This window comes from Drosophila erecta, unplaced genomic scaffold, assembly GCF_003286155.1.
Source record: "Drosophila erecta strain 14021-0224.00,06,07 unplaced genomic scaffold, DereRS2 tig00000055-arrow-pilon, whole genome shotgun sequence".
Classification (NCBI taxonomy): Eukaryota; Metazoa; Arthropoda; class Insecta; order Diptera; family Drosophilidae; genus Drosophila; species Drosophila erecta.
In genome coordinates this window covers 17,598,066-17,622,271 of record NW_020825200.1, presented here as the reverse complement: position 1 = coordinate 17,622,271, position 24,206 = coordinate 17,598,066, and the positions used below count along the sequence as shown (strand labels likewise).

The 24,206-nt window shown below is 44.2% G+C and overlaps 13 protein-coding genes and 1 non-coding gene across 20 annotated transcripts; 8 read left to right on the top strand and 6 right to left on the bottom strand.

Moving 5' to 3' along the window:
• The first annotated feature begins 163 nt into the window (after positions 1 to 163).
• LOC6540694 (protein fuzzy) lies at positions 164 to 1,890 on the top strand. The gene is made up of 3 exons (XM_001970269.3): positions 164 to 353; positions 409 to 1,523; positions 1,582 to 1,890. The coding sequence occupies exons 1-3, from the start codon at positions 276 to 278 to the stop codon at positions 1,637 to 1,639; spliced, it is 1,251 nt and encodes a 416-aa protein (XP_001970305.1). The 5' UTR covers positions 164 to 275; the 3' UTR covers positions 1,640 to 1,890.
• LOC6540685 lies at positions 1,671 to 2,984 on the bottom strand. The gene has a single exon (XM_001970268.3). The coding sequence runs from the start codon at positions 2,898 to 2,900 to the stop codon at positions 1,893 to 1,895; it is 1,008 nt and encodes a 335-aa protein (XP_001970304.1). The 5' UTR covers positions 2,901 to 2,984; the 3' UTR covers positions 1,671 to 1,892.
• Positions 2,985 to 3,159: 175 nt separating this feature from the next.
• Positions 3,160 to 4,452, bottom strand: LOC6540768 (POU domain, class 3, transcription factor 1). Its single transcript, XM_001970267.3, has 2 exons — positions 4,114 to 4,452; positions 3,160 to 3,917 (listed from the first exon to the last, which is right to left on the bottom strand). The coding sequence occupies exons 1-2, from the start codon at positions 4,433 to 4,435 to the stop codon at positions 3,391 to 3,393; spliced, it is 849 nt and encodes a 282-aa protein (XP_001970303.2). The 5' UTR covers positions 4,436 to 4,452; the 3' UTR covers positions 3,160 to 3,390.
• Positions 4,453 to 5,361: 909 nt separating this feature from the next.
• Positions 5,362 to 6,824, bottom strand: LOC6540775. The gene has a single exon (XM_001970266.3). The coding sequence runs from the start codon at positions 6,775 to 6,777 to the stop codon at positions 5,734 to 5,736; it is 1,044 nt and encodes a 347-aa protein (XP_001970302.1). The 5' UTR covers positions 6,778 to 6,824; the 3' UTR covers positions 5,362 to 5,733.
• Positions 6,825 to 7,421: 597 nt separating this feature from the next.
• LOC6540825 lies at positions 7,422 to 7,889 on the top strand. The gene is made up of 2 exons (XM_001970265.3): positions 7,422 to 7,477; positions 7,544 to 7,889. The coding sequence occupies exons 1-2, from the start codon at positions 7,468 to 7,470 to the stop codon at positions 7,828 to 7,830; spliced, it is 297 nt and encodes a 98-aa protein (XP_001970301.3). The 5' UTR covers positions 7,422 to 7,467; the 3' UTR covers positions 7,831 to 7,889.
• A 1,135-nt stretch (positions 7,890 to 9,024) lies between these two features.
• Positions 9,025 to 9,765, top strand: LOC6540800 (accessory gland protein Acp29AB). Its single transcript, XM_001970264.3, has one exon. It carries the CDS (start codon positions 9,037 to 9,039, stop codon positions 9,745 to 9,747), a length of 711 nt encoding a protein of 236 aa, XP_001970300.2. The 5' UTR covers positions 9,025 to 9,036; the 3' UTR covers positions 9,748 to 9,765.
• A 222-nt stretch (positions 9,766 to 9,987) lies between these two features.
• Positions 9,988 to 12,451, top strand: LOC6540706. The gene is made up of 2 exons (XM_001970263.3): positions 9,988 to 11,083; positions 11,173 to 12,451. Exons 1-2 carry the CDS (start codon positions 10,079 to 10,081, stop codon positions 12,274 to 12,276), a joined length of 2,109 nt encoding a protein of 702 aa, XP_001970299.2. The 5' UTR covers positions 9,988 to 10,078; the 3' UTR covers positions 12,277 to 12,451.
• A 169-nt stretch (positions 12,452 to 12,620) lies between these two features.
• LOC6540875 lies at positions 12,621 to 12,718 on the bottom strand. The gene has a single exon (XR_046462.1). It is a non-coding gene; the product is annotated as a U6atac minor spliceosomal RNA (small nuclear RNA).
• A 353-nt stretch (positions 12,719 to 13,071) lies between these two features.
• LOC6541023 lies at positions 13,072 to 13,686 on the top strand. The gene has a single exon (XM_001970262.3). The coding sequence runs from the start codon at positions 13,144 to 13,146 to the stop codon at positions 13,582 to 13,584; it is 441 nt and encodes a 146-aa protein (XP_001970298.1). The 5' UTR covers positions 13,072 to 13,143; the 3' UTR covers positions 13,585 to 13,686.
• LOC6540992 (proton-coupled amino acid transporter-like protein CG1139) lies at positions 13,609 to 17,832 on the bottom strand. Of its 7 annotated transcripts, XM_026979427.1 has the most exons (8): positions 17,703 to 17,820; positions 17,492 to 17,543; positions 17,347 to 17,423; positions 17,127 to 17,248; positions 15,920 to 16,088; positions 14,882 to 15,788; positions 14,563 to 14,735; positions 13,739 to 14,503 (listed from the first exon to the last, which is right to left on the bottom strand). In XM_026979427.1, the coding sequence occupies exons 5-8, from the start codon at positions 16,056 to 16,058 to the stop codon at positions 14,259 to 14,261; spliced, it is 1,464 nt and encodes a 487-aa protein (XP_026835228.1). In that variant the 5' UTR covers positions 16,059 to 16,088; positions 17,127 to 17,248; positions 17,347 to 17,423; positions 17,492 to 17,543; positions 17,703 to 17,820; the 3' UTR covers positions 13,739 to 14,258. The 7 variants fall into 7 exon arrangements, with proteins under 7 accessions (XP_015014538.1, XP_026835226.1, XP_026835227.1 ...); XM_026979425.1 differs by lacking the exon at positions 17,127 to 17,248 and having other exon boundaries at positions 13,737 to 14,503; positions 17,750 to 17,832; XM_026979426.1 differs by lacking the exon at positions 17,127 to 17,248 and having other exon boundaries at positions 13,737 to 14,503; positions 17,670 to 17,825.
• Positions 17,833 to 18,086: 254 nt separating this feature from the next.
• On the top strand, positions 18,087 to 18,634 carry LOC6541009 (dolichyl-diphosphooligosaccharide--protein glycosyltransferase subunit DAD1). The gene has a single exon (XM_001970260.3). The coding sequence runs from the start codon at positions 18,229 to 18,231 to the stop codon at positions 18,565 to 18,567; it is 339 nt and encodes a 112-aa protein (XP_001970296.1). The 5' UTR covers positions 18,087 to 18,228; the 3' UTR covers positions 18,568 to 18,634.
• LOC6540968 lies at positions 18,578 to 19,420 on the bottom strand. The gene is made up of 2 exons (XM_001970259.3): positions 18,968 to 19,420; positions 18,578 to 18,903 (listed from the first exon to the last, which is right to left on the bottom strand). The coding sequence occupies exons 1-2, from the start codon at positions 19,286 to 19,288 to the stop codon at positions 18,616 to 18,618; spliced, it is 609 nt and encodes a 202-aa protein (XP_001970295.1). The 5' UTR covers positions 19,289 to 19,420; the 3' UTR covers positions 18,578 to 18,615.
• Positions 19,421 to 19,534: 114 nt separating this feature from the next.
• On the top strand, positions 19,535 to 20,444 carry LOC6540987. Its single transcript, XM_001970258.3, has 2 exons — positions 19,535 to 19,757; positions 19,823 to 20,444. The coding sequence occupies exons 1-2, from the start codon at positions 19,639 to 19,641 to the stop codon at positions 20,373 to 20,375; spliced, it is 672 nt and encodes a 223-aa protein (XP_001970294.1). The 5' UTR covers positions 19,535 to 19,638; the 3' UTR covers positions 20,376 to 20,444.
• Positions 20,445 to 20,652: 208 nt separating this feature from the next.
• Positions 20,653 to 24,197, top strand: LOC6540842 (alanine--tRNA ligase, cytoplasmic). Its single transcript, XM_001970257.3, has 3 exons — positions 20,653 to 20,748; positions 20,987 to 21,991; positions 22,140 to 24,197. The coding sequence occupies exons 2-3, from the start codon at positions 20,997 to 20,999 to the stop codon at positions 24,043 to 24,045; spliced, it is 2,901 nt and encodes a 966-aa protein (XP_001970293.1). The 5' UTR covers positions 20,653 to 20,748; positions 20,987 to 20,996; the 3' UTR covers positions 24,046 to 24,197.
• The last annotated feature ends 9 nt before the right edge of the window (positions 24,198 to 24,206 follow it).

Below are 24,206 nucleotides of genomic sequence, written 5' to 3'. Positions count from 1 at the left end.
GACAGTTTATATTTCTTAAATGTAACTGTTTTTCTAGTCAACTAGAAAAACACCTTATGATTTATTACATTAAAAAAAATAATAATAAAATGTGTTTTCATTAGCAGGCAAATAATTCAGACAAAAAGTATTAATTCACTATCTGTCTGGTTTATTTTAACGATCGAATAGCGGTCGATTTTTGGTGAATAGTTTACTTTCGATATTGCAATAAGAATCGATTTAATCGATGTAAGCATCATACGTAGCAGGTTCGGAAAAGAAGAAGAGCTGCGATGTCCATTTATTTGTTATGTTTGACAACAAGCGGCGGATTACCCGTGTTTACACGAAAGAAGGGAGAATGCGAAAATGTAAGAGCAACTGATTGCGTTTCTAATCACTCCTAATCATCTTTCTCTTATACAGCTGCCGTTTTCCACGGTGGCCTCTCTGAACGGCTTCCACATGTTCTTTAAATCGCTAGGGATCCAATTGGAGGCCACAACGACCAGCAAACAGCAGCCAATCCAGAATCAGGCTCCCGCGGATGCCGAGGAGTGGATTTACATATGGCGGGACAGGGAATCCATCACCCTGATTGTCTGCGGTTGCGGCGTGGGGTCGGAGCAACTGCTTCAGACGCTGGCTGATCTTGTCTTTGGAGCGATAGGCATGTTTATCACTCGGGCCGCGGAAATGGCACATGCCACCCTCCTGGACAGACTAAAAAAAGACGCCAAGAAGTATGTTCCGATTGTGGACGCCATTCTGGACGCCGCCTGTGCGGGCACACAGCTCCTGGGCTACACGGATTGCTTGCTGGCGGCGGAAAACGCCCAGTTGCTTCAGTGCCTTAACGAGTTTAGTGGCCACTGCGGTTCGCTCTTTTGCTGCCTCGTTGTAGGACATCGCATCGCAGTTGCCACAGAGGGCTGGTGGGATCTGGACACTCGGGACCGCGAGCTTCTGCTGTTTCTGTTGAATTCATCGAGCACACTGCAACACGATGTGCCGGTCTATTTGCCTGTTAAAAGTCCCCATATAGCGTATCGCTTTGTCAGCATTCCCGTGGCCTCCAACAGTGCTCTGTGTGTCCTGTGTGGCGCTGAGAATGCCTCCTTCCGAGAGTTACATGCACATGCTATGAGTGCCTACCGAAATGAAGGCAACCTTCTGGCAGCCGCCGAGCGCTGTGTGCCGCGTAGCCTGCCCGAGCACCTGGAGATCGATGGAAATGTGCTGGCCATCATTCTTATTAATCGACACACGCGAAAAAGTCTCTTTACCAGAAATCTAAACCAATCGGCGAGTGTCAAGCGCATCATTGTGGGCGATCTACAGCGCTTAGACATTCTTAAAAAGTTTTTCGATCAAACTATGGATGCAGTCCACCAATTTGAAGCACAGCCGTCCAGCACTAAAACGACTTTGGTGGACCAATATAGCTGCTCGGACTACCACAAGTGCTATGCCCATACGGATGAGCTAGGAAATGTCATATTTTTGTTGTTTGTCGCAGCGGTGCCCTCGCATGCAATGAGGTTTGATTTAAATTATTTACTTTAAAGAATGAGTTGTTCAATCAATTTATATTTACAGATTCCTAGCTCAACGCATCCATGCTAACATACTTCAGGAGAAGTCAGTATGCTGGTGATCCGATTTGGCTTTCTGAACTTAAAGACTGATTTTCGTTACTACTTTTCGATGCAATAATGTACTCTTTTGAGGCGAATGCAATTATATTTAACCAATTATAGATACAACTCCTTTATAAAGTTAAGCCTAATTCGCGGCGAATGTATGGTACATACTAATATGGCTTTAATGGCATACAACTCCGTCCTTAAAAATACTATTAATATATTATATATGATACTGCAAATATACAATATGCGCTAACATGTATTTTATGCTTTTAATACAATATTGTATGGACGAAAGTGGACCAATAAGTTGTTTTTTAGCTCTAAGGGCTTAATCTTCGGATCGATATAAAATTGTACTTTTGAGCCAACTGTAAGTAGCGTTGTTTCTCCTTTTGGAGGAAGAATGTTGAAACTTGACCCATTTTCAGGTGCTACTAGGGCCATGGTAACACCATACTGGTTTGAAACAGACAAAATTCGAACCGTGTGTGTGGGTGCATGGTTTTCCAGTTGACGCTGATCCATTCGCACTTTTTTCAGGACTTTACGGAATTCTTCGGCATAGCCTCCTCTTACAAAGCGCTGCTTTGACATCAAATTTACCCTATTCCGGCTTATTGACAGGTACTGCCTTGGACTCTCGTAAGGCACAAGTTGAATAGCTGGTGAGGATTCAATATAGCTATCCTCGGTCACACCGGGGCAGTTAGATTTGTTCAGCGAGCTTTGGCTTAACGATTTCCAAGAACTTTGGAATGAAGACTTTGTCAATTGTTGAGGAGTAGGTGGATCAGAGTCAATGCTGCAGTCCTCTGACAAACCGTTGCAAGAAGCTGTTTGGGTCATTAATGATTTCCAAGATGTTTGGAATAAAGAGGTTGCTTCACGCCCTTTATATGAAACTGAGGGAGGAGTTCTTGGGAAATTCTGGACCGCTAGGGGCAATGCTTTTGCTCTTCGCCTCATTCCCGGCCAACTGGTGTTCAGATGCTGGGAACATGATGAGAAACTGGAGTTTCCGGGAGAATCCGGTTGACTGCTGCTCATGCCGGACTTGTTAAGCGTCTGCCACATTGTCTGGAACCTGGAGAGAGTGTTCTTCTGATGAGTGGATGTGGACTCCGCCAAAATAATTCTTTCGTTGTCTCTGGGTATGTTTAAGTCCTTTGACGTAAAGTGCTGCTTGACCCTTGGACCATCCTCATCCGGGCTGTTTTCCTGCTGATCGTCTTCCTCCAAAGGGAATCTATGTTTACGTTTCGAGCCCATATTTCTCGAGAGGAACTACATTTTATGAAGTTTATATAGCCGCGAATGGAAACCAGTGTGACCACACCAAAATGATAACGTATGATAGGTAATCGAATAATCGATAAGGCGAGCTACGAAATTATTGGCGCCAATAATATTATTTAAAATGTAATATCGAAATCGAATAATATTTTGAATCTTAAAGAACTTGATAACAATTTAAACATTTATTAGTTAATACATTTCTTTATATAATATTGTATAAAATAACTAACAATGCGTTTTGTGTTTGAATAAATACTACGCGAACTGCTCTGCTGATAAATGATTTATTATCATAGCGATTACGTATTGATGAATGATAATGACAATAATTAAATTTCTACGAATACAAGGACTGGTTCTCAAAATTTACCACAACAAAGTCTTATCACGGATCGTACTTGTCGATAGAGATTCATTGAAGGCAACCGCCTATTTTCCATTATTTATGTTATGAATGGCATATTTATAAAGTGTATTTATGGGCTTTCCTCGCTAGCGGATTTCGACTTGCTGCACGCCGTTTGCGTTTGCCGACGATGGTTCCCAGTCCCGAAACAGTGCCCAACTGGAGGAGTAGAGGATTGCTGACCAGGGCTGCGGCGATACCAAGAACTGCAGCGCTGGCCAACGGGATGAGAAAGCTTTTGGCCAACAGGGCTTTGGGGGATACGTCGCCGTATCCGGGTCCCTTGTGCGTGGCTATCTCGTGGTGATCCAGCGGATACGGATACGCATACTCGGGCGGTGAATAGTGACCATGTCCAACACCGTGACCCGGTCGCGATCCATATACATCGAAGGGAATACCAGCCTCTACACTGGAACTGCCGAAATAAGCGCCGCTGCCAGCTCCACCTGCTAGACCAGCTCCCCCTATGCCTCCTCCGCCGTTGACATGGGAGTACTCGTAGGGATACGGGTGGGAACTACTTTCAAAGCTGCCCACATTCGGTGCATGCGATGCCCCTACTCCTACGGCTCCATAGGGACCTTTTTTGGGAAAAAAACTAATTAATTTCGCTTCAGTTATAGAACAAGAAAAAATAAGTGGTTTAGCTAAGTTTGTTTTAAATACTAATAATAGAACAATACTTAACTAAAAGGAATATATTAAATGTATTATATATTATATATATTAAAATGAATAGGGTTACGCATTCCCGGTTATTTGTTTATGGCCACTCACCCACACTGATACGATCCTGGAGATGTGCACCTCCAGCTCGCCACCTATTGTAGGTATCACTCAGACTTTCGCCCACACTTCCCAGGGAGGGATGACCGCTGGAACTTATGGGTGAGTTGACTTCCAATCCTCCTCCTGAGGCTGGACCCCTGTAGAATTCGGGCGGAGGTTCGAAACTCTTGGCGTTGGCCGAGGCAGCCAGGTCCAGTTGGCTACCAGACCGCTCACTAACCCGCTCATCACTTGCATTTTGGGCCACGGCGAGATTCGTCCAGAAGATAAGGCCAATTGTGACCCGAAGCTTACGATTGCGGGCGAACATGATGACTAAGCTCGCCGGCGCCATGTCATCGACTTTATAACAAATCCGAGGGATTGCAGGCGAGTGGCGACAAATTGTGGTGTGCAATTTGGAGCTAAAAGTGTCCGCTTCGCTGCGTCCATCATCAGTTGCGCCAATCTGGTCGGGAATTTCACTTTCCTTAACAGGTAGCGTCTAGTGAGCAATGCCTAACTCAACTTAACTACACAGAAAATAAAGTATTTAAGTTTACGGATATTCATCCGTCAAAGATCAAATTTAAAAATATTTAGAAGGAAACAAATTGTAAGACATTGAATAATTTATTTCAAAACTATAATTACAACTTTCATTTTTAAAAAGTGCATTAAAATATATATACATATGTTTTTATGGTCACGTTTCTAAAAACCTTAAATATTTAAATTTCAATGGTATTTTTTTCAGTGCACTTAGAAGAGGTAATGGGACCACAGAGGGTAGCAATGTTTGTGGAAACCCCGAGGGGGAATCTGCTCATACCAAGGCAGTCATTCGAAATGATGCCAAATCACAAGGCAGCTAAGAATCGTTAAGAAATTATCACCGTTCCCGCTGGCTGCAATCGACAAAACGGCAGCAACTTCAGCCAAAAAAACATGACCAATTCATTAGATGTATGTATGTATGTCCAATTTGGAAGGGAGATGCAAAACGATATAAAACGGCAGTGACTGATGTCTTTTGTTTCCGGCAGACGATTCCCGATTACAAAAATGGAAGTCTTTTGGAACGTGTCACCTTATCAGCTTATTGGGAATTGCGCTGGTTTTTTGCGGAATTTCGCTATCTCCACAAACCAGTGAAATTAAATATGATACATTTTTGTCACTTATCACGTTATTTCCCATAATCTAAGCCAATCATGCTACACGTTTCGAATATTTCCTCTTTGCATTGCACTGGTGTTCTCTTAAGCCTGATTTTATTGATTCTACGACCTTGTCGTTGATATTACACAATGAATTGCGACGTACAGTATAGTGAATTAAGTAATGTTCGGGCTTAACTGAAACTGGGGCAAGTAAAGTCTACTTAAGCTTCATAGCAACGTAATAGTCCAGTCTGATAACTTTAACGCAATAAACAACATTTTGTTTTCCGATGTGCTCGAAGTCGCTTTATTTGATTTTTGCTTGATTCTCCCAAAAGATATAGTCGCCTTAAGTCGGCTTTATTTGTCTGTTTACGACAAAATGTTTTTTGGGGGATCCATTATATACGTGGGATACCTCCTCCTGATCGAGGGACTTCGAAAGCCCTTGCGACCGGAGAACTTGCTATGCCTTGCTATGTCCAATAGAGTTCCCCACGTTTGGTGAGGATCCGGAATCGAGTCTTAATCTCTCCGAAGACATATTGCTATTGGGGGTGTTTCCAGATTCCAAGGAGAAAACTGGTGTTGGTCTAGGCGTTTTGGGGTACTCGACGTGGAAACGACCATCAGATTGTATAGATGGAAGCTTAGGTTGGTCAACTAGGTCATCTGATGGCACTTCAGCAATGGATGGTTTTTCCAAAAAGCTGGCTTTTCGCTTGCTCATATGTGGTTGATCGTCCGGGCTTCCTGCTCCTCCTAAAGGTTGACCACCGCCTGCGGTTTGATTGTGCTCCCCCATCTGTGTTAATAATTTCATTATTATGTTTGTGGAATCCTTCGAGTCTGAGGGTCCTGCTAGTTGGGATTTCTGAGCAGCCTCTACGGCTGCGGTAACCATTGCACGTCCTAAAGTTTCGTAAATCGCCCTTACATTTCCCAGATCCGGCTGATCAGTGGTGTTAGTGCATTGATCCCGTTGTCTAGGGGTTTCCTTCTGGTGACCCTCTACTTTGGCGAACGGGTTCTGCGATACGTGTACTCCTAGAGTCTCCTCCGTGTTCAATGTCGTTGCACGGCCACAGCAAGGACACCCCGTCCCCATCCTTGCTCCTTGCCCATTGCTAAGCCTAGGAGGTGGTATGTAGATGGGCATAACTCGGTCTTCTGGACGAAGAACATAGTACACCGGTGGAGCTTGGTTTATACCACGGGAAAAATGACGAAACTGGCTTTGCGAATGCTTCCGCTTGGGTGGAGCATAGTTCTCGGGTCTGGTTCTGGAATTCGTTCCAGGTGGGCCGTCCGGCGGAGCTCTTATACTCGGTGCAATGTGAACCGATCGAGAAGGTCGCTCTGTCGATGTTCTGGAATTGGGAAACAAGGGAATCGTCTGCACCGAGATGGGCATGGCCTGCATCTGTCCACAAGAACTCGGCTGTTGGGAAACCAGCTGGATCATAATGGTGTTCGGCTGACCTGTGCCACTGGTGACCCTCGACTCCATTACTGAGGAAGATCTGTCACGAAAAATTTGTACTCATTACTACAGCGTATAATTAGTTATGTCACACCTACTGAGATTTCATATTTTATTTTGGAGTGCTTTATTTTGATCTTTAAATGTTGTTCTCTCTTGAAATTAAAGCATATTTTACGATTTGTATTACCCATTCGGTCATGCAGCTAAGTAGGGTAATTTCTTAAGAGTAGTAGTTCGGTAGTGATATCACTAAAAGTTAAGGGTGGTAGATTAATATAAATAAATAATTTCGTAAGGAAAGAATGTGGAGTTCCCCCTAGGTAAGTGGGTATTGGAAGTTAAAAGCGAAATCCATTTGGCATAATCGGGACCATACTCTTTAAATTACGTTCATTAACTTATTGAAAGGTGCCCAACCCCCTTTGGAGGGCTGCACGCGGCATGACCTTTACGACACCTCAAACTAATCGAACTATTGCGTCACCGAAACTTAGGGGCTCATACTCTGCAATGAGATACAGTGTGCGATACAAGGTGAGATTATTTTAGAACGATTTCATGTCGCTGCCAAAATAGAATTTTGCACAGGCTTTTCGCCACCAGAGATAACTGCTATTAATGAAAGCTAGTATCAGTGGCGGTCTGGAGTATAAAAGCTTGCCAATTTGCCCAGTTAGAGCACACTTACAGAACCAGTAGGAACTCAACTGCACCATGAAGTCCAGTAAGTCAACTGAGGAAATCGAAAAGGATTCCCAATTCTAAAATACCATTCTCCGCCGATCCATAGCTCTAGCTTTTGTCTGCCTTGCCCTCTTTGTGGTGCTCTTCACCGCCGTGAACGCATGCGATCCCAATACCAACAACCAGCCCGACTGCAGCAACGCATCGAACGTTCAAGTGAAAATCCGCAACTTCTGGGATCCCACCCGCTACTGGTGGTGTCAGTCCTCCAGCTCCACAGCCGAGGCTGTGGTGTGCGCGGAGTCGGCAGATAGCGTGACCACCGGATTCGACCCCACATTGAAGGAGTGCGTTCCCTGGTCTCAATGGTCCTGGACTGCTTACTGCCCCTAAGTTGAATGCATTTTTATAAAATAAAAATGAAAATAAATTGCAAGCTTAATGATTACTTATATTGTTTGGATTTTTATGCATATTTCGAGCTCTAACGAATATTTAAGCTATATTTGAAATGTTATAGAACTACCGAGCTCGGCACTATCTTCCAGTTCTCAACCTATATTTTGTTTCTGTTGCTCGCTTTCTTGGGAACTATATATATTTTTTGAGACTTTTAACCAAATAATTTCTTGGAAAACTAACTGTACTGCTGTTAAGACTGTACTGCTGCTAATCATACCCGTTAGTCGTAGAGTAAAAGGGTATACTAGATTCGTTGAAAAGTATGTAACAGGAAGGAAACGTTTCCGACCTATAAAATATATACATATATTCTTGATTAGGATCAGTTTTGAACAATTAATTAATTAACTTAATTAATTGAATAAATTAATTAATATTATATAATTGTATAACCAAGTGTACTATAAAACTTGGTAAAATGTACTTGTTTGTTTGAAACTGAATGGCACGCTCTTCATATGATGGCGTCAAATGGGCCAACTGTCGGGACACAGATACCATAGATCAGAGATTATTTTTAAACATGAACATGAAATCTTCTTTTAGAAATAGCATGTATTGTGCCGATTGTTGTTGACAATATGTTAAGGATAGATAGCAGGGTGCTATAAACAGTCGACCGTTACGTTCGCATTCGGATTTAATCACTCGAAAAAACTACAATGAAAGCAGGTGAGTTTTGCTGATGACCTCATATCCTTTAAACTTTTTTCCCGATAGCGATGGAGTGCCCAATTGCGTGGGACGCTCTGGAGTGGTTCCCCGTGACTTCTGGGATCCCACCCACTATTGAAATATTGCAATAGCACCGGACAGGATTCGATTCGATTGGACTGCGTGGATTGAAGTGTTTGGAAATGGTATCCGCCATGACCCATATTCTAAACAGAATATCATTTTCTTATTAAATTTTGTTTTATCAAAAGATATCCGACAATGTTCAATTACTAAAAGTCTTGGATATTTCTGATTCGAAAGTTACATAAATTGTAGGCTCTATATCAAATTTGTAACAGAGTATTAAATGCTTTAAAAAGTTTATGTTCTGGGAGATTACCTCGTTAAGAAGTGTGAAAAGAGGGTTAGTCACACGAGGAATTACACATTTGGTCCCACAGACGACCCTAAGCCCTCGATATGCACAAGTACGCAACTAGTTTTTTGTGCGCTTTCGCTTTATGGAACCTTTGGGGAGCCAGTGCAATAAATGGGGATATTTCCAAACACACAGCTGCATTGTCCAAGCCACCAATGCCGTATTATACAATCGAGAACCTTGGAGTGCACCAGCAGCACTGGTTTGTTTACAATTCCCTAAGACAAAATGGAACTTCGGCGAGAATTGATAACATGATGCAACGCATAGAGATGCGATTGCAGGCCCTTCAAAGCCAGGTGGACGCACTACTTCAGTCTCTAAAGCAACAAATTCCACCCTACATTGAAAACATAAAAAAGTCCTACAAGATCAACACGGCAGTGTTCACAAAGGGCGGCTTAAGGCACTTTTATTTGGAAAAGCAAAGTATGTACACCTGGGATGACGCATACGTCCAGTGTCGTCAAATGGGCGGTCACCTGGCGAGCATCCAGAATGAGAAGGAGCTGAATGAAATCTTCGCAGAAGCCCCCAGCAATCAGTACTGGGTGGACATCACCAACCGCCACGAAGATGGGGCGCCCTTCCTTTCCGCTCTATCCGGAAGGAAAGCTCCACTTCTGAAATGGAAGTCCAAAAAGTCCACAAATACGCACCATCATTGCGTGTACATCTATGCTAAAGATGTTTACTATGATAAATGTTATGAAAAAAAATCTTTCGTTTGCCAAGCAGAGCAGTGGGCGTAAGCATATAGGAAAAATATTTTAATCTAATTAATAATAAATGTATTGCATTTAATAATAAACTTATAAAGATTAAACTGGTCGGATGATTTCATTATAAATAGATAGTTTAAGTCAAACGTTTTTTCCCCAACGTTTCATCCCCAGTCTTCATTACGTACATATGTGTATCTTTTATATTTTATCTATTCCCTAACAATAATCGACTGGTCTGCACTGAGTATTATTTCTGAATTGCCTCAATCTAGTTATTTGCATCACCCACAAAATTCACACAGTTTCTTAAATTGTTCGTTCCTTATTTATCTTGTGAACGTATCTTGTTGCTGGGAACATGGTTAAGAATCCGGAAGTTGATTTGGGTCTACCCATGGCTAGTTGGTATCGGGGTCTGTCGCTCGATCAGATGCAAGCAGCTGATGACCTGGGAATGGCACTTCAATTCGATATCAGGTCCATTCGGGATTGCATGCTGCGCCTGGGAGTGCGTCCTTTGGTCAGGAACCGTCAACTCGTTAGAATTGTGCGTTTCAGTCGTGGCCAGAGCCTGGCCTTTCTCTACTTTCTGTTCCAGGAGCACTACGACACTGGCGGTTCTTGCGGAAAGTACACAGTCAATGGACAACTCTTGCTCTCGGCCATCGCCTATCTAGATTTGCCCGCAACTTTTCGAGCTCTAGACAAAGTTCTACCTCTACATGGAAATGCAATCGGTGAATCAAAAGTATCGCTGAACGATCAACAGGCTAGTAATTTAATCATATTAATGATGTACTATTATAAAAATCTTGTGCTCTTCCAGAATCGGTCTGCTCGGCCTTCCTTCGCAACTCCGAATCCTACGCGCAATTCAAAAAAGATAGATGAAGAAATGCCTATGGATCTCCCAGCTACATTTAGAGCTCTGAGCAGAGTTCTGTCCTCGCATACATCTCGAAAGAAATCATCGTCTTTGCGTAAAAGGGAACAGAGCTCGAGGCCCTACTTTCAAAAGCTGCCACGTCCCAGAACGGTCCGTCGGTCCAACCAGTTCTTATCGGACTCCCCGCTGTTAAAGACTCAGATTCCTAACGAAGTGGGGGATCCGAAGGAGGATGAGGACCGATGGTTCGCCGACTTTCAGTTGCATCCCATCCAACGCACTGTTAAGGCAGTTATCAACTACGAACTGTGCCACATGTTCGACCACATAGACGAGATTGCCACTGATCCTGCACAGGAAGCGAGGGATCTGTGCGAGTTCCATGAGGAAACTAGATCACAGGAGCGTCAGGCGTTTCTGCAAGCGCAGCGACGACGCTATTTGGATATGATTGACTTGGAAGGGACTGAAAAGCGAGTAAGTTGTCCTAATAACACAGTAGCATATATTTATTTAATAACTGTTGGCTTCGTCCTTGGCTTTATATTTTAATTTCTCTGGTAAAGCTTACCAGGGAGAGGATTATTCATCACCTCAATCGCGACGTGGATGAGTACCTGCTAAAGTTTGGTGACAAGGGCTATAGTCCTGGTGTGCCTGCTTTCCGGAAAACAGGGTGTGTTGCCTGCAACGAATTGGTGCACGTGAGCTTGGAGGCTCCGCCCCAGGTGCTTCTTCTCCAAGGTGAATGGGGACGTCTGTACGACAGGAGTGGTGCGATGATGCGACTCTGTGCTGGTGAGGATGCCAAACAAGATGCCCTCGCTAAGGAATCGGTTTCTAAGGTCAAACCTAAATATTTTACGGCACCCGGAAACCACAAGACCTTCGCCTTCAACTATGCACAAATTTTTAAAAGGGACAGCACGAAATCTTTGGACACAAATGATGTCATTAAGAAGTCCTTGATGGAAGCACTTGACGAAAATCTGGAGCATCGGCAAGGAATTGCATTGGGGACCATGAGGAGCAGCCACATCAACGAAGCTGTCTCCCGGTGTGTGAGAAAAATCTTTGAAAAGAGTTTGCTGGCGGTGCCGACTACGCCGACTCCCAAGGCTTCTACTGAACGCCTCGTCTACGACCGCGAGCGAATCGATCCGGATGACGAAAAGTTTATGGACCAAATGCTGAGCGATGGCTTTGAAGTCCTGCGTCGCGATCGCAAGCTGGTGCTGGCCAGCCTTCACAATGGCCACCAAATTCCGGAGGTACGGGAGTGGGTTTGTAGAAGATTTGGTAAGCGATATGGCCCACAAACCCGGGCGGAAGTGGAAAGCTACAGGCACAAGATGAGTAAATTGTCGGAGATGAAAAAGAAATTGATTCCGCTGTTGTCTAATATAGATCCGCTGATAGTCCAACAAAACCCCATACCTTATGCACTTTTCAAGGACATCATGGAAAAATCGAACAAGTTTAAGAAGTCGTTTCGGGAGGAAGTCCTTCAGATCATCCTGAAGCAATCCCGTCTCTGCTGGCAGGCTCAGCACAGCCTGCGCTTTGTCAACAGTTCCCGGATTCGTCGTACCTTTTTTACATATCTGCCAAGTTGTGCCAGGAGTATAGATCCCACCTTCAGCCACTACCTAGCACACAGAAATGGCTAAACAGGCATTAGATTCTAAGTTAGTTAGTGTGCACAGAATGATATTTTGTAAGAACCGGATTTTACAATTATCAATGTGCTCATAATGGACATTCGATTTTGGGAATCTCTAGACCAAATTGCTTTGTTTTTCTACCTCTGATTATTTTTACCATTTGACATGTAGAGCTTCGGAATATAAGATAATGTATATGTTTGATGTTTTGTCTATTTTATTAACGGATACTTAAAGCTTTTGGAAGTCATAAGTATCAACGAATTTCTTTTTCAACTGCAAAATTTAATGTATTCCACCAATTTCTTTTGTTTTCCTACTAAGTAAAACAATTTCCATGCGAAACAAAAAAAAAATTGTGGACGGCTTTGTCTTGTGCCTAGCCGACCATTTATGTGTTCCATCCTTGTCTAGGGGAGTGCTAACTTGCTCTCCTTCCAAACAACACGTTTGCACTGGATGCTTGCCGCCTTTTATACGCACGCTTTGCGGAATAAGAACTTGGGAATTTTAAGAACGCAGTGCATGGGAATTAGTGATATGCAGTCAGCAACTTTTACATACTTAGTTTGTATCAAAACCTATTTATGCAACCTATTTTTTCATAATTTATTTAAAGGCAAATGGTTCTGCTAACATTGACACTGAAATTAATGTGCTCACTGATTTCCCGTTTTGGGTACCTGCAACGTGACATTAACGACAACTCCAAATGACTACAAGGGCCATCGACGACCCAGTCACCAAAAATTGATTAATCCATCCACGTAGTTCCCGAAAAACATATAAAAAGACAGGTAATGAACAGCAAGTTATCAATCAATCAACAACGATTCCCTCATCAGTTTGTGTATCCAATTCGTTCAAGCCAATATGTGTATCTACGTGAAGTCATCCTGTTCATTGCTGGTCCTGATCCTGGTACTTGGAGCGGTTTCAGCTCAGCCGGCGAGGCTGGCAAAGCAACTTCAGAAACAGCAGGCAGCACCCTACCCATCCGCCGACGAACTGAAGCCAGAGGTGCCATTCGAGGAAGGAGTGCCCGATCAGACTTATGGACCACCGGACCTGACCTACGGACCTCCGCCCACCGATGCAGTTGAGCAGCTTCCCAGCGATGAGGAGCCGCAAGACTTCACACCCGATCCAGATGCAGAGGAAGTTCAGCCCATCCAGCAGGCTCCCGCTCGCCTGACCAAGCAGATTAGGAGCCGCCCACAAGCTCAAGGACTGATTTTGCTATCTTCGAGTCCATTGAGAGTGGCTAATTCCAATGGAATACCATTTCCAGTGACCATTCAAGCCCTGTGGTAGGAATATCAAAGGACATTCATTGTACTGATTTTTATAAACATTATATTAATTATTGTCTTTGTTACTGTTGAACTATTAAAGAACATTTGCTGATACACCGAATTGATGTATTTACAAAACTTTTTCGTAGGTCCCTATTTCGGGACCAGTACGGTGAGGAGTATACATATATATATATAATTACAAATAATCGAACGATAAAAGTATGCAGATAACATTAGCTAATTTCGGTTTTGGGAAATTCTTAGCAGTTGCTTTGGAATGATCTGCCCCGACCTAGACTACATAGTAAAAGCTAAATAATAATTTAGTTAAGAATACTACGTAAAATCACGTTTGGCATTGTGCGGTCTTCGAGTTAACACAGAAATAATCTCCAACTAACAAACTGAACAAATGTTGAAAAACTTTCTACTTAAAATGCTAGTTATTGTCTGGTACGATTGCAACTGGCTGATAACAAAAAATGCAACTTATTTGCCATAAATATGAATAATTCACACTAAAGCACCGCCACTGGACTGGACCGATACCAGTTGGGAAATGGTAAACAACTAAGGGTATACATATTTGTAGTCTGAGAGTAACTACATAAAGCCTTCGTCATAAATTCGCACACATTTGTAAGCAGAACTAGCCAGGTTCTGTTTTCGTTTTGCTCATTTCGATTAAACTCAGTGAGTTCTGTCGTTCAGAATTTGAGCCAAGCTGGCCCAGGTGCCGAAAACGAAGCCACCGAGTCCAAAGATCAGTATCAGAACGTCCTTCCATAGCATCCAATTGAAGCGCCCATACCCAACGTTGTAGAAAGTAATAACTTCAATTATGGGTGGAGCAATTAGGGCTAAAGCTGAGCTGCTGACAGCTCCTACCAGCGAGATAATGGAGCCTAGATTGGGAATGCAGGTGGCTAGCAAGACTGTAAAATAAAATACGATAGTGATTAAAATATTTTGAATAATTACTATCTATACGTACATGTAAAAGTGACCAAAACAACTCGCAACACAGTCGCCGAAAGATCCTTGGCCCTCGTTGTATCGAAATGACTCCGCACGAAGGGTTCCACGATGTTTACAGGCACATAGAACTGAAGTGTATATGAGAGGAAGATAGCCACCGCCATTGAAATCCGCACCAACTGGGACAGTCTATATAGGTGAAAAAGAGGGCAATTGTATGAGTTAAGGTGCAGTCTACAAATACCTTACAAAATTGGTTTGCTTGCTTAGAGCCTGATTAAATCCCTCTTTCATACAACTACAACCTTTTGGCAATGGAAAGTTTAATGACTTACGTGTCGCCCTGTGGCAGATTTAGGGTAATGCTGCCCTCCACGTGGTCACCGTACTTCAGGTAGCCGAAAAAACCGACAGCTGTGTACAAGCATGCCACGATCACCATGCCTGTGTTGAGGACACCTGTGGTGCCGCCAAAGTCCTCGGGGGTGCGCATGTTGTTCTCTAAAGGCAGGACAACACCAATTCCTTCGAACGCGTAGATGGCGGTTCCAAAGTACAGCGGCAACGTCGCCCAGGTGGCCACCGGCTTGACCGTGTGCACATCCGGCAGATCCACCAACATGTACGAGAAGGTAATGGCCAATCCGGCAACAGTTAGAAGGGCGGCAACCAGCGAAACTGGAGTCAAATACTTTAGATTCCGCACCAGATTCAACAAGATCATGGGTCCAAGCATTATAAGTAGATAAATCTGCACAGGCATCTTGTAATAGTGGTCCATAACGTCCTTGATATTCAACGCCACAAACAGGAAGTATACGCAGCAGAAACCGATTTGCGTGATAAACAAGAACGTGGTAACGATCCGGCGAGCCAACATGGAGTAGCGTCTTAGTCCCAGGGGTCCTGACTCAAAACTGCAGTATGCCACCTCCGAAAAGTCTAATGATGGCTGCTGGAATCTCCGGCACAACTCGTGGGAGCAGTTAACCAGCATGTGCATGCAGTGGGTGCAGATGGCTCCCATGATCATGGTGCCAAAGAGTCCCACATAAAGGCCGGCGTTCTTAAAGGCATCCGGCATTGCCAGGATGCCCGTACCAATGTTGCCCTTCAGCAGATGAACCAGGGTGTCGAAGTTCGACGTCGGATGCTCCAGGTCGCGATGGTGGGTGGGGTTGTAGCTGGACTTATCCGTCGATCCAATTTCATCATCTCCCGATCCAGAGGCAGCTGCGTGCACTCACAGAGAAAAAGCGAAAAAATTGTAAGTTTATCGTCGTAACTCAGTTTTCTTTGTAGTAACATTTTAGTTTACTTAAAGATCTACTTAAGACTTAAACAAAGGATTTTTGACCTGTTTTCAAACTCACCTGCTAAGCTGTCCTCGCTGTGCACGTTGACAAGCGTGTTGTTCGGCGGAGAGCTGCGCACGGGTCGTGCCGCCGATCCTCGACTGCCCTCGTAGTCAGAGGCATCGCTCTGGAGGAGCAACGGCTGGCGTTCCGTCATCTTTTTCTTGCGCGGCGGACCCTCGGGAATCTGGAAACAGCGGTAGGTAAGTTACTAAGAGCGTGGGACTATATGATGCGCCCTCCCAGGCTGCACGAAACACACTGAAAGTGCAACTTGAGACGCCCGCTTTTCGCCTCGGAATTTTTCCGCTGACTCAGTTTTCCACGCTTATAATAATAGGAGGTTCAGATAGTGCGGTGCATAGTGGACAGTGAACGCGTGCCGTGCGGAGTGGAAAATTTTGACCATGCTGATAGTCGAAGTTAGCCTTGGACTTGACTAAGACTCAAAGTACGTTTAATACGATTATTGCATTACTTTTCATATGAGAAATTGGCGAGTCCAGTCTCCCACTAGAGTATAGCTTTAAAGTCGAAAACACCAACAAGTCGCGAAAAACAATACATACGAGGTGATAAGACCCGCATATCTCCTGCAAAGCCAGTGAGCTTCATAAATCACAATTTATAATGTGTATCCAGACGGTGGAAATATCCACCCATTATATTCAGATTATTGGCTTGAGTCAGCAGACGGAATTATGTACTCCAGTTGCAAGCACAATTAGGCATTATTTTGATATTTAATACTTCCTTGCATGAACATATAAAGCGAAAAAAGTTTTCGCAAATAAACATGAAATGAAAGTGTTTGCTTAACAAATACAAAAAATAATCAAAGATCAAATATCAAATAATCAATGCTGGGTTCGGATCATTCTGTGAACAATCATCATATAGTCAATTTATGTAATACGCATTCAATAGTCCCCTTTTAATATCTTTGAACAAAAGATTTAATGATTCAAGTGTGCATATATGTATGTATGTACATAAAATAGTTTTTAGAGGAGAGATTTTCTATGCGAGGAATTAACAGTGCTTATATCGTAAAGTCTACCTAAATCCAGATAAGCAGCAGACTTATGCCAAGAAATCTTTATTTGAGGGCAATAAACCAAACCAAACAAAGCATTAAGAACTTATTTTCGTTTTATCTTGCATCACAGACTTGCACAACGAAGTGCGGCATTACAGAGATACATAACTATATTTGTTCACTTACACTGACTATATCGGAAATTAGATGTATCTCAACTGAAGATGTTCGAGTTCGCGCTTGAGTTTACGTAGTTGTAGGAACTCGTCTATTGGACAGTTGCAAAAATTATGATGTTAAAACTAAAACTGGAACAAAAACATAATTAACAGATGTACGATACAAAATCAAAATAAGCCCATTCAGCATGCGCAATTTGATGACCAGATATGTGTGGCTGTTCTACCTGTTGAAGGTTGGTCAGTGGTGTCAAGTCCTCCATTGATTTTTTTCCGCTTGACACTGGCAATGAAATGGGTGCTCCTGCAAAGGTCACAACGCTGGTTTATCAATGCGCAGAGCCAATCAAATTAAAAAAGTTCATTAATTACAGAATTTGGGGTGCGTGGAGGGAGGAGGCTCTGCCAATTATCTTCTCCCAGTCTGCGAATAGAACAGAGAAAACATCAGCAATGAATCATGTTGTGTTCATATGAAATAAGTTTGATAACACGGTGCATCACTGTTGTTCAATTGATAGCAAATGTTTATTGTAACGTTGCAACGCACACGATATCCTTTTGTGGTGTTTTAAATACATACGTTACTACTTTCTTCGAACTCAACACGCAATAACAATTGCCTCTCACCCCAAAACAAGCACTGAAGATGCAAAGCAAAACACAGCAATCGAGGTTGATATTCGTATTTATCGATTAATTCACTGATTAGCAGTACAGTGAAAATCGGTTAGAATTATAATAGTTTAGAAAAAGAATTCATCTCTTTAGTTTGCATTACTTTATTAAAATGAAAATAGTTCATCCCTTTTAGACCTTATTCAACTTGACAATATTAATAAATATAACCTTTTGCTAATAAAAATCTAAAATGTGTATCAATTTATATCCTAAACTAAAACATAATTATTATAATATGTTTTAAGCCATTATTTATTAAGTGCCCACTGTACTTCAGCCTTCACCGATAAAGCTTCAGTATTATTTTAAAATTAGACGAACGGTCATACTTTTGAGTTCTCTCCCAATTTGTGACGTGTCTGCGGTTAATTTATAAAAAATCGCCCTAATCCTTAAATTTCCGGACAAATATCACATAAAATAGAAAGATGGTTGAGCTGTCGAGCGTTATTTCCAAGTTCTACAACGACTACGTGCAGAACACCCCCAAGAAATTGAAGCTGGTGGACATCTACCTAGGTTACATTCTGCTCACCGGCATCATTCAGTTTGTTTACTGCTGCCTGGTGGGAACCTTCCCGTTCAACTCCTTTCTATCCGGGTTCATCAGCACCGTCAGCTGCTTCGTCCTGGCAGTGTGCCTTCGCCTGCAGGCCAATCCCCAGAACAAGAGCGTGTTTGCCGGCATTTCGCCGGAACGTGGATTCGCCGACTTCATCTTCGCTCATGTGATCCTGCACCTGGTGGTCATGAACTTTATCGGTTAACAAAGCTGTGTACTGTTCGACTCGGATATATTTATAAATAAAATGTAACTAATTGTATGTTCTCCTATATGCGCCGAAAAAATCGAAGGGTGCTTGTACCCAATCCAAGCGGATTGTAGGTTCCTTAACCTCCATGACAATGGGATCTACTTTCTCCGCATAGTCGATTAGTTGGGGCTCGCCTATGACCTTGCTTGATTCGGATTTTTTCGATTTCTTTTTCTTTGGGGCATCGTTCTTGGTCTTGTGCGGCGCCAGCAGAGAATCGTTGACATTGAGAGTTACCAGATCCCTAAATACAGCTTGATTCGGCGCGAAGTTCATCTTTTGGGTGACCTTTGGGGTGTAATCAAAATATGTTTTTAAAAGACAGTCTACACAATTGAAGGCATTAATTAACCTTTGGTGCGATGGACGACCTAGCTCCTGATTGAAGTTTCGAGTCCAGCTTTATGTTGGATATGATTTGGACCTCGTTCTGCTTGCGCACGGTGGTGTTGTATTGGGGCACGGCTAACTTGTTCGCCGGGAAGTTTTTCCCGGTAGACATAGCGTCCCCTTTCGCCATCGGACTGCCGGGTGAGCGGATCTCTGCATCAAGACCGTTGCAGGATTCGACAAGCACATTCGGCGGTGCAGACGGCAGGTGGGCCAATGGGACGCGTCGTGTTGTAGAATTCCTTTGGTTGGCATGGACTACGTTCCTACGTTTGTGTGGCATTTTAAACAGGCCCGCAAGAATTACGGTAGTACATTTCAATTCGCCTCTGATAAAAAACAGCACGCCACACTGATTCGTATATTTAACAGCACTGGTAAAGTGTCAACTGTTCCACAGTGGAACACAACACTGCAAAAATAAATGTACTGGCACGAATAAAATACAGAATGTATCATTTATTATAATTTGTATTGTAAGTTATTGTTTAATATTCGCGCTACTTTTTAATATTTCTTTTCGAATACCCATTGTATGCATTCTCACGCCGGCTTGAACACTTTTCAACACTGCCCAACAATCAGCTGTTTTTGGTTTGCTGCGAACCGAATATTTTGAAAACTTAGAGGAAAATGGCATTATCCCGTGCCAAGCCCGGCGAACTGCCCAAGGACGCGGTTGTTATAACAGAGGATCAGGCCCTTAAATACCAATGGAAGATTATAACTGCCTGGGACAAAATCGGCGATGTGTAAGTGCAGGAATTCCTCGAAAGAAGCCGCTTACCTAACAACTGATCCAATTATTGTCTTGTAGATGGTCGTTGCGCTACACGCCCGGAATTCTGAGTGCCTTGGCGGCGGGAACGGGAGCTTACATAAATAACCATTATCGCACCAAGCTGCGACTCGGAGGACATGGTCGGTTATCCAGTTACCTGCCGATTGTCGCCGTTCCCGCCATATTCACGATGCTGGCGCACAAGTTTTTCATTCAACGGCCCATCCTCTTAAATCCGCTGGGAGAGTGCCCCGTGTGCATCCAGGTGCGCAGTGCTGCCTTCCAGACAAGTCTGGGCATCGTATATCCCACAATTCTGGCCCCATTCGCCGCATTTATGTTCGCAACCCGCTGCTACACGTACCGCATTCCCTCGATCACGGAAAGTCCGAGAGAGGTGTTTCAGCTGTGGCGGAAATTTACTCGCCCTATTGTCCCGGCCCTGGGAACCATAATCGGACTGCAGGCCCTGCTAACCATGTTCCTCACAGGCCAGGAGGATAAGCAGAACTTTAAACTAATGCTGCGCATGAAGGAGATCGAGCACCACCTGGAGCAGGAACACTTGCCACAGCGAATGGACTTTTAATTGTTGGACATTTTTAGCTTAGCTCAAATATAGGCGCATTTCAGAATTTAATCTAAATACATTTTGTAATATTTGTGACTTTTTAATGGATCGGAAGCATGGAAGAATATAATTTAGTAGATACAATTTTAATATGAAAACTACGATTATCATCTAGGCGGTTATAAAGTGCAATAAATATAAATTAGGCATTTGGACTTCATATTAAATATCAAACACAAAAAAGCTGTTATTTAGCCTAATTTTGCCATCCCTAAATTTATCGATATCTCACATTGTAGTTTGCCGCATTGTCTATCGTATAGGTGCCAGCCTCACACGTTGCTGCAGTCGGCTGACGAAATTGTTTGCATTTGCATTTACTGTTCAAAACGTGAGTAATACATAACTTGTTTTGGTTAAGTGCAAGTCCGGGCTATTAATGTATACAAAAAATGATCAAGAAAACGTTTTTCTGATTCGATTTGCTCCCGAATTGTGTAACTATGTCACGTAGTGTGAAGAGTGCACTTTCACTGCTCCGATTTTTGGCCGTTTTGAGGGGTTAGGGAGCCCCAATTGTCGCGTGGCAACGTTTTATGCTAAGTGCACTCACTATTTGTCCGTTGCAGAACCAGCAAAATGAAGTTACTCACCGCGAAGGAGGTGCGCAACGCCTATCTGGACTTCTTTAAGGAGCAGAAGCACATCTATGTTCATTCCTCCAGCACTATTCCGCTGGACGACCCCACGCTGTTGTTCGCCAACGCCGGCATGAATCAGTTCAAGCCCATTTTTCTGGGCACCGCCGATCCAAACAGCGAGATGTCAAAGTGGGTACGCGTGGCCAACACGCAGAAGTGCATTCGTGCCGGCGGCAAGCACAATGATCTGGACGATGTCGGCAAGGATGTCTATCACCACACCTTCTTCGAAATGCTGGGAAATTGGTCTTTCGGCGACTATTTTAAGAAGGAGATCTGCTCCTGGGCCTGGGAGTTCCTCACGAAGCGGCTCGCCCTGCCTAAGGACCGTCTGTATGTGACTTATTTTGGTGGTGACGAGGCCAGCGGCCTGGAGCCCGATCTGGAGTGCAAGCAAATGTGGCTGGACTTGGGCCTGAAGCCGGAGCACATCCTTCCCGGCAGCATGAAGGACAACTTCTGGGAGATGGGCGAGACTGGGCCCTGCGGCCCATGCTCCGAATTACACTTTGACCGGATCGGTGGACGCAGCGTCCCGGAACTGGTCAACATGGACGATCCCGATGTCCTGGAGATCTGGAATCTCGTGTTCATCCAGTACAACCGAGAGTCCGATGGCAGCTTGAAGCAACTGCCCAAGAAGCATATCGATTGCGGCATGGGTTTTGAGCGGCTGGTGTCCGTCATTCAGAATAAGCGATCCAACTACGATACCGATCTGTTTGTGCCACTCTTCGATGCTATCCAGGCGGGCACTGGTGCCCCAGCTTACCAGGGTCGCGTGGGTCCCGACGATGTGGACGGCATTGACATGGCCTACCGTGTGCTTGCCGATCACGCCCGCACCATCACCATTGCTTTGGCTGATGGCGGCACTCCGGATAACACTGGCCGAGGTTATGTGCTGCGACGCATCCTTCGTCGCGCTGTGCGGTAAGATAACTTAGAATTACGCCATACACACATAATAGGTCATTTGAATGCTATGTATATAATGGTATCATTACCCAATCTTTATTCTTAATCAGTTTAGAAATTGCACTATGCTAAAATTGATAATCTTTATATTATGTTCCCACAGCTATGCCACAGAGAAGTTAAATGCCAAACCCGGTTTCTTCGCCACCCTGGTGAACACAGTGGTTGAATTGCTTGGTGATGCCTTCCCAGAGGTGAAAAAGGATCCTCAGCACATCATTGATATCATCAACGAAGAAGAGTTGCAGTTTCTTAAGACTTTGACGCGCGGGCGCAATTTGCTGAACCGCACAATCGAAAAGTTGGGTAACCAGACTACCATTCCCGGAGATGTGGCTTGGCGGCTGTACGACACCTACGGCTTCCCAGTCGATCTTACCCAGCTTATGGCGGAGGAGAAATCCTTGAAAATCGATATGGATGGCTACGAGGCAGCTAAGCATAATTCATATGTACTTTCGCAGGGCAAAGGTGCTAGCAAGATCGAGGAGATCAATCTGGATGTGCACGCCATTTCGCAGTTGCAGGAGCAAGGTGTGCCACCAACCAACGACACCTTCAAGTACAAGTACGAGGCTGTGTCCGATGAACGTGACTCCGCCTACAACTACGGCGTGTGCAATAGCAAGATTGTTGCCCTGCGTTTCGAAAACCAGTTTGTAAACGAGATCACCAGCGGACAGAAGGCGGGCATCGTTCTGGACAAGACAAACTTCTATGCAGAGAGCGGTGGTCAAATCTACGACCAAGGTGCACTGGTTAAAGTCAACGACGAGGCAAACGAATTCCTTGTGGACCGTGTCTACAACCGCGGAGGCTACATTCTTCACATCGGCATTGTAGAGGGCACACTGAAGGTAGGTGATGAGTTGGAACTGCACATCGACGTGGAGCGTCGCTGGCTGACCATGAAAAACCACTCAGCCACCCATGCCCTCAACCATTGCTTGCTGCAAGTATTGGGTAAGGACACCGATCAGAAAGGTTCTCTGGTAGTGCCAGAAAAGCTCCGCTTCGACTTCAACAGCAAGGCAGCAATGACCATAGAGCAAGTGGCCAAGACGGAACAGCTGACTAAGGAGATGGTCTACAAGAATGTGCCGATCTACGCAAAGGAGTCGAAACTGGCCCTGGCCAAGAAAATCCGAGGCCTGCGATCTGTCTTTGACGAAGTTTACCCAGATCCCGTTAGGGTAATCTCTTTCGGAGTGTCCGTAGATGACCTGGAACAGAATCCCGATTCTGAAGCCGGAGAACAAACCTCCGTCGAGTTTTGCGGGGGCACCCATCTGAGGCGCTCGGGTCATATCATGGATTTTGTTATCAGCAGCGAAGAAGCCATCGCCAAGGGTATCCGACGCATTGTGGCTCTTACAGGACCCGAGGCTTTAAAAGCGCTGAAGAAATCTGAAGCCTTTGAACAAGAAATCGTTCGGCTTAAGGCCACCATCGATACCGATAAGTCTGGTAAAGACTCCAAGTCGCATGTTAAAGAGATTGTTGAGCTGACTGAACAGATCTCCCATGCCACCATTCCCTACGTAAAAAAGGACGAGATGCGTAACCTCCTGAAGGGTTTGAAGAAAACTCTGGACGACAAGGAACGTGCCCTGCGTGCCGCCGTCTCAGTCACTGTTGTGGAGCGCGCCAAGGCTTTGTGCGAGGCCAATCCCAATGCCACCGTGTTGGTTGAGCAGCTGGAAGCCTTCAATAACACCAAGGCACTGGATGCTGCACTGAAGCAAGTGCGCAGCCAGCTGCCCGACGCTGCCGCCATGTTTTTGTCAGTGGATGCGGACTCCAAGAAGATATTCTGTCTAAGCTCGGTGCCGAAAAGTGCCGTGGAAAAGGGCCTGAAGGCCAACGAGTGGGTGCAGCATGTATCCGCTACGCTGGGTGGCAAGGGAGGTGGCAAGCCGGAATCCGCCCAGGCATCGGGCACAAACTTCGAAAAGGTGGACGAAATTGTCCAGTTGGCCAGCAAATTCGCTCAATCCAAACTGTCTTAAGACCATAAAGGATTCGGAAGCGGCAAGACCTTCAATTACTCACAATTTTGATACACAACTATGCTTAACCTTAATCTGTTGATCTGTTTTAAACAGCATTTCAAATGAATTTTTACGGCTATTTATAAAATAAAAGCATTTATACACCTAAATTAAATAAT